Source organism: Antechinus flavipes, chromosome 1 (genome assembly GCF_016432865.1).
Source record: "Antechinus flavipes isolate AdamAnt ecotype Samford, QLD, Australia chromosome 1, AdamAnt_v2, whole genome shotgun sequence".
Taxonomy (NCBI): Eukaryota; Metazoa; Chordata; class Mammalia; order Dasyuromorphia; family Dasyuridae; genus Antechinus; species Antechinus flavipes.
Window position 1 is genome coordinate 31,729,609 of NC_067398.1, and position 14,686 is coordinate 31,744,294.

Below are 14,686 nucleotides of genomic sequence, written 5' to 3' on the forward strand. Positions count from 1 at the left end.
ATCAGAAATCACTTTTGCTGATTTCTAGCTCACTGCTTTGCAATATACAGAGACAAATAGATGCTGAACAAAGGGGAGAACCAAGACAATTAGCAAGATGGCCTGAACTCTGTTGGCAGAAATAAGGGGGGTTGGATTTTGAAAATTGAAGGATATACTGAATTCAGATGACAAATAGTGCCAAGAATTGTTGTGGCTTGTGGGGGAAAGAAGACATAGCAGTTGGTTCCAAAAATCAGAAAAGATATAATACCTGACCTTACACTGTTTACAATTTCCAAGGTAGCTGACATTTGGATAGTGCTTCAGTTAGTTGAATTTCTTTTTTGGGTAGTGGATGGCAATGGTGGCAGGTGATAACCAAAGCATCAAATCAGAGACTTAGAGCTGTAAGATATCTTACAGTCCATCTAGCCCAATAACTTCATCTCACATGTGGAAACAAGATCAGAAAGATTAAAAAAAAATTGTCCAGAGTCAATTGGATTTAGAGCTAGAAATTGGCAGAGCTGCGATTTGAACTCAGTACCCTTGTCTTCCATTTGAACAATCTTTCTATAGCACCAAAAGGGCATCTGATTATGTCAAAACAGTTTTAAAAATTAAATACACACACATACATATCCCTTAAATCATTTGAAATTTTATTTTTTCCTCTTTTGAAATTGCATTTAGGGGTCTGGGATTCCTCAATGATGTGTGAAAACACTGATGACATCTAAAATAGAAGAGAAATTTTGATCCCTCAAAAATAATTAAGCTGCCATAGTGCCTATGTATAAAACTAGGATAAATCATGATTGTTGAAGGAATCAAATGAGATGAAGTGTATAAAGGGCTTTGTAAACCATAAAATGCCACATAAATGTCAGCTACCCTGCTAATGGATAACATTTATATAGCACTTTAAGGTTTGTGAAGTGCTTTACATGTATTATCTCATCTGGGCCGCTCAGTAACCTTGTAAAACAAGTGCTATTATAAGCCCCATTTTACAGATGGGGAAATAAAGGCTGAATAACGTTAAGTGACTTGCCAATGGTCACACAGCTAACAAATATTAAAGACAGAATTCCAAGGCCTTTCTGATTATGGGTGTATGTGTGTATGTGAGAAGGGAGGGGAAGAGAATATATATGAAGAAAACTCAATATTTGTGAGGCACTTACTGAGTGCCAGATTCCGTGTTAAGCAATGGGGATATAGACATAAGCAAGCAAGACAGTTCTGGCCAGACTCTGAATTCTAATGGGACAAGACAACACAAAGAAAAGAGAGAAATGGGGTGTTGGAATTCAGTACAGTGTGAAAGTGGCCAGAAAGTACTATGGAGATCTGTTTTCAGGCAAGATAAAGCACAACCTCACCCATCAGAGTCTAGGACTTCTGTTCAGGAGGTGACTAAATTGCTCCCTACTACTAGATTATCAGTGACAGAAGAGCTGGAATTAAGGCTTTGGCACTCCTGGTATCCATCTTTGACACTAAGTACAAAGTAGGCATCGAAAAAGAAAAAAGCTGAATGAAACAATTTTAGCATTAAAAATTATTTGCTTAATTTTAAAGTCTAAAACTTTATTGTAAATTTCAAGTATCTGTGTTTTTAAGTGGACATTTAAAATACTAGATTTCTGAATTTAAAATATAAAACTGTATTTCCCTTTTATGGTTTCTTCTTTGGCAAATTTTCCTTTGTGAACAATAGAGATGATGTAAGACATTAAGATTATAAGAGATATAAATGCAAAACCACCAAAAAAAAAAAAAAGCCCCACCTAAAACCCAAGCCTATTTAAAACATACTTTATGTGATATCAAGAAAACACCAACTTATATTTTAGAGTTCTCTATTAAAACCACTCATTCAAAAAGCATCCTCAATAGGTACCATAATATGTTACTACAATTACTTTCGAGTAGACTGAATCATAGACTAAAACCAATTTTACTGTACTTCCATTAGACTGACCTTCCCTGTAAGGAATATTTCTAACCCTTGGGAATAAGGAGGAGAGGAGCACTACTCAAATGGGATAATATGTATAAAGTGCTTAGCAGAGTTCCTTGTACACAGTAGGGACTGTATAAATGTTTATTCTCTTCTCTTCCTTCCCACACTTTCAGAGACAAATCAGAAGTTTAGTTGGGTTACATAATGGGTAGAGTTACAGACTTGATATATCAAAGATACCTTAAACAATTTCTAAGTCTGTAAAGACAAGTCCGTTAACCTTCTTGAGCCCCAGAGTTCTCATTTCTGAGTAACAGTGGTACCAGTCTCACAGCACTTTTGGAAGAAATGAGTGAAATAATATATATAAAGTGCCTAGAAAACCCAACAACTTTATAACCGTTAGCTCTTATGTTGCTGCCCTTCATAGACTGTCTGGTGCTGTGGTCAGCCAGGTGTCCAACTTTCAGTTGAGAGCAACACACAAGGTTTACTTTCTTTTCTAACTTTCTTTTCTGCCAGAATATACATGGACTTTTACTTTTTTTAGGAGAAAAGGTATCATTTGATTGGCTTTCAATTTATACATTCATGCCAACAACTAAAATGCCTAAAGAACTAAAATGAATTACTACTCAAAAACTCTGGTCAAAGTTCCAAATTTTAATCAATAAAATTGCTCATCTAGTCCTAAATTAATCTTTAGCCAGTGAAGTTACATATTTTCAGGGCTATAAACACACCTGCAGGGTTAAACATTCATTTCACTTGTTCAAGTAATCTTCAAAACTATATAAACACTTAGGAGAGTAGGTTTGAACATTTTTTTGCTCACATATAAATTTTGTTAAACAATAAAACACTGACAATTCAGTCTATGTTAATTTGAAAGCTGTGATAATTCACACAAGCTAAATTAAAATCAAATTTTTAAATGCTTATTTATTTTTATGAGTTAGCTGGGTTTGTTAATAGTGCAAATAAGATTGCAAAGAGGAAAAGTTTATTTTGCTTAAGAGAACAGATAACTTTCATGTACTTTAGGATCAAATTTTACTTAACTTTATTATTTTGATTATAAATCACTCATCTTCTTAGGGTGTCTCCTGCACGTTGTTTTATTAACCTAGTAAGTATTTTTATAGGTATTGAAAAATAACATCAAAGTTGTATTAAAAATCACTTCCATAATTCAGACTTATTAGATAAGACCTCTCACTTTGTCTGAATTAATGAAGTTTTGTTATATTTTTATGGTTTCTATTGAATAACTAATCATAATATCAGCTTCTAATTTCAATTTTCTTTTGTTTATATCTGTGAAACCAGAAGGCTCTGCCAACCTTAAAGCAAAGGAGTGTGAGATATGCTCAAAATATGAGTCACAGTATATTTGGAGGTTTTTTAAAATGCTATCAGTTATCATCGGATCAAATCCCTCTCCACTGTCAAGTCTTCCTAAATGCTAAGATCTCAAAGTTGCTAAAATAGGTCTGTGACTGCAGTCATTCCAGCTAAGAAAGGCAGTGGATGAATAGCATTAAGACTTAGTAGGATCTTGCTTTTATTTAAAAGCTCCTCATTCTATGATGCTTCATCGAGGACAGAGAACATAGGATACATCTTTAAACATTAAGGCTATTTCCTCACCAAATGACAAAGAATTAAAGTACAATTTTATAACAAGGTGATAACACGTTGGCTGGGTCGCTCAAGAGCAGTATAATTTTACCCCCATCTGTTTATGCCAGGTCAGCTTACCTGATGAAGCTTACTTAATTAGACAGAATGAGACTGGATAACTGAGAAGTCATTTAGCGACCCTCTGTACTGGACATAAATTGCCTTATGTAACCAATGCACTCAGCCATTCTTCCAAACCAGTTTAAACTCCCTGCTTGTCAACTACTGCATTCAGGGGTAAGGGAAGTAGAAAAAAACCTCAAAATATCTTTCCAATAGAACTAACATTCAAGATTATGTACATCTGTTCCTATCTTGCATTTTATATAAATGGTTACATTGAATTAGAGAGTGCCCTTGCCAATGAGGAAAAGAAAAGGAATACCTTGGATCTTATTTGTGGTGATTATTAGCTAAAAACCTTATAATGGCTGACAGGAAAAAAATGCTCTATACCTATAAGGAATTATGGAATGAATCAATCAATCTCTCTCTCTCTCTCTCTCTCTCTCTCTCTCTCTCTCTCTCTCTCTCTCTCTCTCTCCCACACACACACACAGACACACATACAACATGCACACACAGGCACACTCACCCATCATATTTTAGCCCAAAAGAATGTAGTTTTTAAAAAGTTATCTAGAAATTCCACACATTTGAAAAAAGGACTTTTAAGGGAAGATTAAGTATTTTTTAAAATTTCCAAATGATCTTCAATATTTATACTATGGTGATCCAATAAATTTATGTATGTATATGTATGTGTATATATTTTTTGACCATTTTTCTTTGGACTTTCTGGTTTCCTCCTACCCCGAAAATACAATGTCATTTCTCCAGTGCACTTGGGGCCTGCTATATTCAGGAGGACTCAGAGTATTTTTAAGGCTGCGAAAGCTCCGGGAGTGAGGAAAAAAGAATGGGCAGTCATTTGAATCAGTGAGTGACAGGCCAGGCTAGCTCTCTGTATACATTAATAAATTAGAATTTTAATTGTGTCTCTGACTGCAGGAGATGCACGAGGACTTCAATATGTACCAACAATTGGCTATGTTATGGAATCTGCGATGCGGCCTTCACTGTTGACCTCTGAAACACAATTCCCAGTCTGACTACGGAAACTGTTCAGTTTGATCCTTTCAACTTATTTGAATCCTGACAAATAGGCTCACAGCTGAAAGGTCAACACAGTCATATTTCATCCTCTGGAGCTATTCTTAAGACATCTGCACAACAAAGCACTTCTCTTAGTACCTGACACTGGCCCTTCCTGGCACAATACCTCATTAAAAATGTCCCCAGTGTTAGAGTACATTAAGAGGCATATGGAGCGGCAAGAGTTTACCAAATAAATGTTTTTGGAAGTGTTAATAAACAATACGTGTTGTGACTTGATGGTTCCAATAAAATGTCACTGCAACACTGATAAATTCTTGAAAAATAGTTGCTTTCTCAACTTCAGAAAAAGGAACAAATACGTCCCTAGTAAAGGCTTTGCCTTGGTTTCCCAGTGCCTAAGAGGATAATTTTGGAATATGGATTTCTCTGTTCTGACCAGGCAAAGTCAAGAACATGGAATTATTTAGACTGAGTTCAGAATGGAATCTGATATTCTGAATCAAATCCATTCCATTTATTCTAACCTATAGGTGCTTCCTCAAATTCTCATTCAGACTAGACTCAAATTTTAGGATCCTTGAATCAATATCCAAAGCTGGAAGAGACCTTTGAGGTCATCTAGGCAGATCACAGAATTATAAAGAGGAAAAAGAGGTTCAGAGATGTCTGGTGACTTAGGCAGAGCCTATACATACCAAATAAAAGAAATAAGATTTGAATGAAAGTCTTCAGATTGGAAATCTTGTTTTATTTTCAAGCCAATGACTATGCAAAGTAAGTCCCTAATATATCACCTGTCTTTCTGTCCCTCTCTCTGTCTGTCTTCTTGCCTCTGTTTCTCTCATTTATCTATCTATATATCAAAAACATCAATCTATCTATCATCTTTCTTTCTCCTTAGATGCTATCAATTGAAATATATTTTAAATCCTTTGTACCAAGTCATGGGCATTGGTATGACTTTCCAAAATTTATCTTCTCTTAACAGATTAGTACAGATAAAGAATCTTCTGAGACAGTGACATTATTTCAGTTCACACTGAGTATTCCCACTGGCTGGAATTTAACATAGTTATAACTTCAAATACAGTGACCATTTCAGGGGATTCTATAATCTCACCAAACAGGATCTAGTTGTAACAACTTTTTGTCCCTAAAGAAATCCAAGTAAAAGTTCTTATTTACTTCAAAGTACCTTTTTTTTTTGGCCCTGAATTGCAGATAGAGGAAATTTAATATGCTTTTTTGTACAAATAATTCTTGGATTCATAAAATTAACCTTCAAAAACATTCAAGGCAAATAGAAATAGACAGGGGGTATAAATTATAGTAAAACCGCAATGTTAATGTAAAGGCACTATCTCCCTTGATTCTCAGTCATCTAGATATGATGATGTTTCCTTGTTTCTCTAACAACAACAGAAGGATTCTAGAATGGCCAAAGACCCAAGCATGTGACCATAAACATGTCATTAAATATCTTAGACTCAGTGTCTAGTTCTGTAAAAAGAGCATATTACAACTACCCACACCACATAGGTTTGTTATTAGGATGCTTTATAATATTCAAATGTTATGATTATCATGTGATTAGATTCATGATTTCATGTGTCTGTGTGATTCCCAGGCAAGAAAACTTTCTCTAATAAGGTAGGTAAAGAACTTCTTTGCAACTTCATAGTTTTCAAAAGTTGCCCAGATCATAGAGAAATTAAATAACTTGCTCAGAATCATATAGCCAGCACATGACACAGGAAGAACTTTCAATTCACATCCTCCCAGTTTCAAGGCTAGCTCTCTATCCAATACAAATACTCCTCTCATTATTGTTAATAAAAATAATGATCAAATCTGCAAACAATGAGCTATTCTTGATTGATATCTATCAATTTCTAATCTTTGCCTAAATCCAGCAACATCTATTGAACCTTTCCTTCACATATCAGAAGTACTTTTAGATTGCATGGATGATAAATAGATATTGTCTCAGGAAGAAAGTTTAACATGCTGGGATAGCCATAACTTCATAATGATTTTGGGGGAAAACACTAAGAGAAATGTGACTGCAGAATTTCTTCCACAACTGGACATTGATCATATAATGGCTGTTGGTATTTCTCATCTGCAGGTGATGATAACTGACTAACAAGAAAACATTAAGCATCTTATATTGGATGCCCAGCCTATGACAGAGTGCTTCTGGTCCCTGCCTCTACCTCTTTTTTTTTTCTTTACCTGAAGAGCTGGCTGTTTGTCATTCCTCTTGGGGGACTTTAGTCCACTAACTTGTTGCTGTTGTAGAAGAAGCTGTCTTGCCACCTGAAGAGCCTGGAAGGAAAGAAGGAAGGAAAACTTTGGCTTAGCATAGCACTCTGGGATGCTATTTCCCCAAATTCCTGTAAGCTGGTCTCAAGAGTGGATCCCAATTTTGCCATGATAAGAAAAAGGCTGTAGTACATAATCCTTTTTCCTAGAATGACTGGATTCTTTTTATAGATCCTGTTGGCTCTGGGCCAATTTTTCAGAATTTAAAAGGTACAAAAATCCATTTACTCAGAATTTCCCTGTAATCTACATTGTAATGATGATGATGATGATCATCATAAGAAAATTTATGTAGGACTTTAAGGTTTGCAAAGTACTTCCAGGTGGCACTTCATTTGATCCTCACATCAACACTGGTTGGTAGGTGTTTTCATTAATCTCATTTTGCAGATGAGGGAAGTCAAATGGCTTGTCCAGGACCACAAAACCAATAAGTGAGTGAGGCAGGAATTCAAAGAAGGTTTTCCAGTCTGCCTGGATCTTTATCATGTTTGCCTTACTCTGAGGCAATATTGCCAGAAGATGACAGGAGCAACTGAGAGAAAGAATTAACTGGTTTCACAGACAGGAGACTATCTCTTCTACTATCATATTCTTCATTTTACAATTATATTCTCCAATATTTCACCTGACTTGGATTCTCATGTAGAATTAGAGTACAAATAAAGGACATTTCTTTGGGCTGACTAAAATGACTTCTTTGTGATTTGGAGATATAAACAGATGCATCATAGCAGAAAAGACACGCTCAAAAATGAAAAATCAAAGAAAGTCGAACCAGTGATTTTCTTTTCCCTACCATCTATTAAAAGGGAATGATGCTAAATAATTATTTGAAAAGTTGAGAGTTTATACTTCTTTCAGTTGAAAGTCAAGCTATTTTAAGTTGGAAAGGACCTAGTGGAGAGCTAATTAAATAATATTTTAAAATATTGAATTTATTCATCAGAGTTGCCTAAAGAAGCAAATAAAATTGGGAATATTTGTGAAACACTCAACAAATCTAGTTTTCCAAAATGTCAATCAAGGACTTGCCCAAATATGTGCAGGTGAGTACCAACACAGTCAAAATGAAAATTCCTAATAAGGAATTGTGATTTTTTTTTGACGAACACATGGAAAGAGTCAGAAATATTTCTATGATAATCAAGGCTGTGTGACATTAGAAATAAAGAATGGAAGTTCCCAAAGACTCTGACTGCAATTCACTTAAAAGGATAATATTTTCTGAGTCAAATCATCCAGCAGCCAAGAAATTATACCTAAAGGAAGAAAAAACTCAAAACAGAGCTATGATCTCATTGATACAAATTTTCCCTCCAACAATCCTGAGGCAGACAATAGCTCACCCATGCCATGTTCTCCTGTAAATTCACAAGAGGGTACCTAGCCAACCAGTTGCTTTCTTTACTTGCTTTCTCTTGACATGAGGATATCATTAAAGAATATAGAATATGATTGTCCCTCTCATGTGTCATGTGACCATTCTCTTTTTAATGTTATATATTTATTTCATAACTTTTCTTAAATAACACAATCCTTGGGAGAGCCTGAAATACAAAGTAATTCCATTAGAAAAATAGAAATAATTGTGCCTACAGAACATCAAAGGAAGCCATCAACTGACTTGGTAAATTCAATGGGAAAAAATGGTTGAATCAGCTTGTTGATTGAACTGACCAGCAAGAAACATGCTTGGATCCTTGTCTAAACTGGCCAGTCACATGACTGAAGAACGTTACACTCATAGATGCTGCCACTGTATTAGTGAATATTGTCATTATATACTTGAGAGATGTGCCTTCCTATTTATTCTAAGGATACTTATATATTATTTGTTGTGCAACATCTTGAGGTTATTAGAGGTGTGAAAGTTACAAGAAAAGATACAGTTGGAATGGTGAGAATGTCTCATGATCCACATGTCCTTGGCTCAGATAAAAGGAAAGTATATGTACAAAGTGATCAGAAGGAAATGTGCCCAGCTTGAGGGACCTGATGATGAGAGAGCATCAAGAAATAAACCTTCTGCTCTCTGGCCAGAATCTTTGGCTGGGTGTTGTTACTGGGATATGAAAGCCAATGATATCTTAAGCTTTGGTATGAGGTTCCATGACAGTTTCTTTTTGGAAAAACAGAAAAGGAAAGGGAGAGAGAAAACGACCAGAATGGGGACATGGAAAAAGATTATGGGAAGGAACTCACCCAGTCATCCACTTAGCCACCCTCCCCACAACCCCATGTCCCATGAAGGCTTACTGCCGACTGCACTCACCACAACCAGCCCTTGAGATGGAATGGACAGTCTAGCTCGGCTGTGAAGAAAGAAACATGTTGGAGAGTGTCTGCCTGCAAGAGCCTAAAGAAAAAGGCTGTCTGAGAGGGACATCTGGAAGCCGGGACGCCTGGGAGAGTTGCCTGAGACTCAAGCCTGCTGTCTCACTGGAGGATTCACCATCGCTGGACTTAGGGTTTCCTTGTCTCCTTGGAGACGTTCAGTACATGCGTAGGTGTAAAAGTGGGCAGACTGAAGATTTCATTTATATCATATAAGAAAAATAGTCCCTTTGCAAGGTGCCTGCAGGAGCAAAAGACTTTGGTGCTACTCTCTTTGTGTCCTGAGCAATTTATCTTGAAGGGTTTATGACTTTTTCATAGAAGGGAAGTATTATAAATTTCAAGCATGAAATTTAGAATTCTCAGATCAATAAACTAGGTCTGGCCACTAGTTAGAAAGGTAAGGAGAGATTGTAAGCAACAGCAGTTAGGTGGGTCGGAGTAATATTTAGAGGAAAAGTGAAAATAAAAAGCTAAGTATATTTGTAATTCTCTGGTATAGTGGGAAAAGCCTCTTTTTGGGATTAGAAAATCTTACTCTAAATTCTGGTTTCATACTTGCTTTCAGCTTGACCCTGGCCTAAGTCACTTAGATTTTTTTTTTAATGATTCCCAGTTTCCTCATCTGTTAAAGAAGGGTATTAATTTTGACTCAGAATCACTGGAGTATAAAAGATGTCTTGCACATTAGAATACCATAGAAATGTGCTATTATATTCAAATTCAAACAATACTGCTCCATGTAAAGAGCTCACTATATGCATCAACAGAAACATTCCCTTCCTAGCTAGAGACTTGCCTGTCTTTTCTTTCTTCAATTATTCTATAATAATGTTTGGGACTTAGTAAGTATCACCCACCTATTCATTGTCAATGGAAGCTCCATTGTTCAGATGTAGTAGTGTTTTCCATTCAAGTTACTTAATTAAAGGAGAACTTAAAATTAACATTAAAACAAACATTTCTCAAGTACTTATTATATATGTTTGTGACTACCAAGGTGAAAGGAGGACGGGAGTTTGAAACTCACAGCATAGTTCCAGTCACTTATGGTCTCTGAGGCTCAATTCTCTCATCTACAAAGTGAAGAGTTTAGACTCAATGACTTCTATTTCTAGTGAAATGCCTGGCACATAGTTGCCAGTGTTAAAACTATGAGATTAATAATGACATATTTTGTTCTTGTTATTTGAAGAGGAAATAGCTCATCATTGATGCATTAAAAAAAATACACAGAAGAGAACAGAAAGGAAATTCAGAAGGAAACAAAGATAAACAGGATAGCTTTGAAACTAACACTGAATGTATTATATACTACAAAAAAGAGCTATATTTAATAGAAGTGTGTGATTTCATATATAATCTTTTTCTGGTGTACTTTAGATAAGGAACTTTTGTTTTTGTAGCATTTGTTAAATTCAGAATTTAAAAACATAATTGAAATGAAAGTAAGAATTCAATTTAGTCTTAAAATACACGTTGAATATTTACTGCAATAGAAATGGTAAGAGTAAAGGCAACAGAAATAATATCAACAAGTGGTAATGAAGCCTAGCTTTGATTTGTAACACAGAAAGAAAGGAAGGAAATGGGAATTATTGAACACTTATTCTGTGCCAACCGCTGTGTTAAGTAGTGTGGGATTAAAATTTTAAGCAAAAAAGAAGATGATTTATAACCTGAAAGTCATTCTATTTTGGAAAGACAAAACACAAAAGGAAGCTGAAAAGGAATGGAGAGAGTCTAAAGGAGAATGATTTTGAAACCCAAAACGACAGAAACAAGGCCAGGAGCAGAATGCAGATGAAGAAACTGGGTTTCTTTTTTATAAAATGGAGGCTCCAAGAGAAATTCATCATTTGAAATTCGAAATTCAAATTTTCAAGAAGAGAAAGGTTGCGGTGGTAGGTTTTGTGTAGGAATATTCAGAGGTGCAAAAGCCTCAGAAGTGGTAAGATGTTCTTGGGTGACAAGGCTCCAGGGTGTGGGGAAAGCTGCAGAGTGAGAGTACAGTAGAAACAGGATTATGAAGTTCAGAAAGTCAGGACAAGAGGACAAGAAACGAACGTGAAAGATTGTGGAAGTTACTGAAGAGGTTGAAACACCAGAGTTCTGTACTAGAGAAAAGAGATGAAAAGAGAGAAAGGGTGAAAAGCAACCACAAAGTCCTAACCATGAAAGACTGAGTGAACTGCAGTAACAGAAACTAAAAGAATAAAGGCTAAAGGAGAATCCTGATTGAGTGGAAAGAACATAACCTAAATACTGGAATGTAGAATCTGGGGAACCAGAGAGACATTAAGGAAGAGTGACAAAGAGACATTGAGGAAGAGTTATTTGTTTGGCAATTGAAGATGAAAGTCTGGAGGCTACAGACAGATCAAGGCTGAAGCTATAGATTAATGAGCATAACATTTTTGAGATCCTATATGTCAGATAATGAGTCATGATATCATATAGCTTGGAAAATTATCATAAAATTCCCATCATATATCTCCCTAGAATAACTCTTGGCTCAAAGTTTAAAGAACTTATAGAGAATGAGGACTATTCTAGTCAATTCAAAGAAGACAGAACCAGAGAATCATATTTCATATAATAAATATTTATTTAGTATCTGCAAAGATACAAAGGAGGAAAATAGTCTCTGCCTTTAAGAAGCTTACAATCACAGAATTCTCAAATTGGAAAGAACCTTAAAAATCCCTAATTTTACATATGGGGAAAGAAAGCTAAGTTACTCAATAAATTACTAACTTTGAAGAAAATAGATTCCAAGAATCCTTACTTTTTGCCCAATAATCTCTTCACTACAGACAGGATGACAAAATTTTGTAATGAAGTAACTGTATCACTAAGACTAGTTATTATACCAAAAATGTATAAAAACAGAATTACATAAAATGGTTCTGAGACCCTAGGATTGACAAATCAAAATTACTACTCCCATCAATAACTCATCCAGGTTCACTGATAAACTATTTCTTGGTGCTCCAAGGCAAAAGACAAATATGCTCAAAAGGCAAATGTGCCAAAAGGATAAATCTATGTGAATTATAGAATCTACTCTAGAGAAATGTACAACCAATATACCAATTACCTGGGAGGATGGTAGAGTGAAAACAGCACTGGACCTGTCTTCAGAAGATCTGCTATGAAACCTTAACTATATTACTTACTAACTCTATGACCTCAATGTTATTTAATGCTATAAGCCCCAACTTCTTAATTTAACATCTTGATATAAAGCACTGATGTCAGAATGAACTGAGAAAAAAGGTGATGAAAGTGTTATGTAAATTGTTAAATACTATATCAAAGATAATTGAGTAAAAATTACAAAGCTATCATTTTTTTAATTTTAAATGTACATATAGATAGAATTCAGCATTGGAAAGAACTTGGAGGCTATCAATTGCCACCTATACTTAAAAGGAATCCCTACTGTAATAAATAGAATAGACAGTCATATATTCTATTCGGCCTCTGTTTGAAGACTATCAATGACGAAAAAGTTATCACCAGGGGAAGCCTCTGAAAGTCACAAGTGATTGACTGCACCTAGGGAGCTCAAAGGGGCTTTAGAAGAAGAGGAAACTCATGTCTGGAGTGGTTTTGTGACTTACTCAAAGTCACTTGAGTTATGTCAAAGATGGGACTGGAACCCAGATCCTCTCATTCAAGAGCTAGTATTCTTTCTACTGTACAAGAAGGTGAATGCTATTCATTCACTTTTTTTCCAAGATATTTATTGCCATAGTTTTTCTTTTTTTTTTTTTTTTTTAAACTTTTCATGTCCAATAAAGTTAACCTTAAAGAAAGGGGTAGAAAACAAAAGGTTGACTTTATTACTGGACTATAACCTTCAGAGTAGGAAGAGATCTCTGAGGCAATTTAGCGTAGCCCCATTACTTTAAAGAAGATAAAATAGGAACTGAGAGAGGTTAAAAGTCTTGTCTAAGGACACAAAGGAAACAAACAAACAAATAAATAAACAAACAAAAAATCAAGATATGAGCTTTAGATGTATCCTCTGACTCCAAATCATTATTTTAATGAGAAGAATAACATTTTGCATGATGACCTCCAGTAAAAAATAAAAAGATATTTAGATGTAACAAAAAGGCATATTGTCTAGTGCGTATTTCATATAAATGAACTTCTCACAATTTAGTTATTTACAAATTGTTGCAGCTAAAATAGCTGTCTGGACCTGAAAATAGATGCTTCATATTTCTATCATATTGCCACAATTAGGGCTTTATATGATCATTTCTACCATTTGGTTCCTGAGATGCTTGAGTTAAAGGCACGTTTACATATATATGTGTGTGTATGTGTGTGTATATATATATATATATATATATATCTTATGTGGCTTATGCTTTGAAGACTTTTTACTGTCTTAATGAAAGGTTTCCTGGACTGGACAGATGCAACACTTCATTTATCAGACATATACCACATATTTGGCACATGATGGTAGTAAAAAGACCTGAGTGAGTCAAAGAATTTTATTTATTTCCCTGAAAGACTTTAGAATAATGATAAATATTTAACTTACTAGAATTTTGTGACTTATTGCCCTATAACAGTCTTATTAGATATATTTCCTTCACTCATTCACAAAATATTTATTATGGTTTTAATAGGTATGATGTATTCTGCTTGGAATTAGAGAAGATATGAAAATAATTACGATATGATCCATAACCATATGTATCTTGTCAAGATTTGTATCTTTCTCCCCCTTCATTACTATTTAAAATTATGGGCCTTAACAAAATAGTAGATAATTAGTAGTTCAGACTGAAAAAAATTAAGTATATTCGGTGTTCATGTTTAGGTCATACCTATAAGTTAAAAGTGACAAAACTGACAAAACTGATTTACAGATTTGTTCTTGCAACAATAGAGCTACCAAGAGGATATTTTATATAGCAAATAAAATAATAACAAAATTCATTTGAAAAGATCTAGAAGAATGATAAAGAAATAAATCAAGTAGGAATAAAAGATAACTATTTCTTCCAGATTTTAAATTATATTATAAACAACAATCATCAAAAAAATAGTTGGTACTGGTTAAGTAATAACAAAGTAGAATGAGTAAATGAGAAAGTGTATATACTTTTGATATACTTTTTTTCCCCCGAGGCAATTGGGGTTAAGTGACTTGCCTCAAGTCACACAATTAGGAAGTGTTAAATACTTAAGAGTAGATTTGAATTCCTGTCTTCTTGACTTCAGGGCTGGTGTTCTACCTTCTGT

At 34.8% G+C, this 14,686-nt stretch overlaps 1 protein-coding gene across 6 annotated transcripts in view; it reads right to left on the minus strand.

Annotated features, from left to right (window-relative positions):
- FOXP1 (forkhead box P1) overlaps positions 1-14,686 on the minus strand; it is a 664,237-nt gene that overhangs the window by 170,123 nt on the left and 479,428 nt on the right. For 4 of the 6 annotated variants that reach the window (XM_051980771.1, XM_051980761.1, XM_051980754.1 and 1 more), the window contains one exon: positions 6,989-7,081. The exons of the other annotated variants lie outside the window; for them this stretch is intronic. In XM_051980771.1, coding sequence (XP_051836731.1) covers positions 6,989-7,081 — 93 coding nt within the window. The remainder of the gene's footprint in view (positions 1-6,988; positions 7,082-14,686) is intronic. 6 annotated transcript variants of the gene reach the window in all.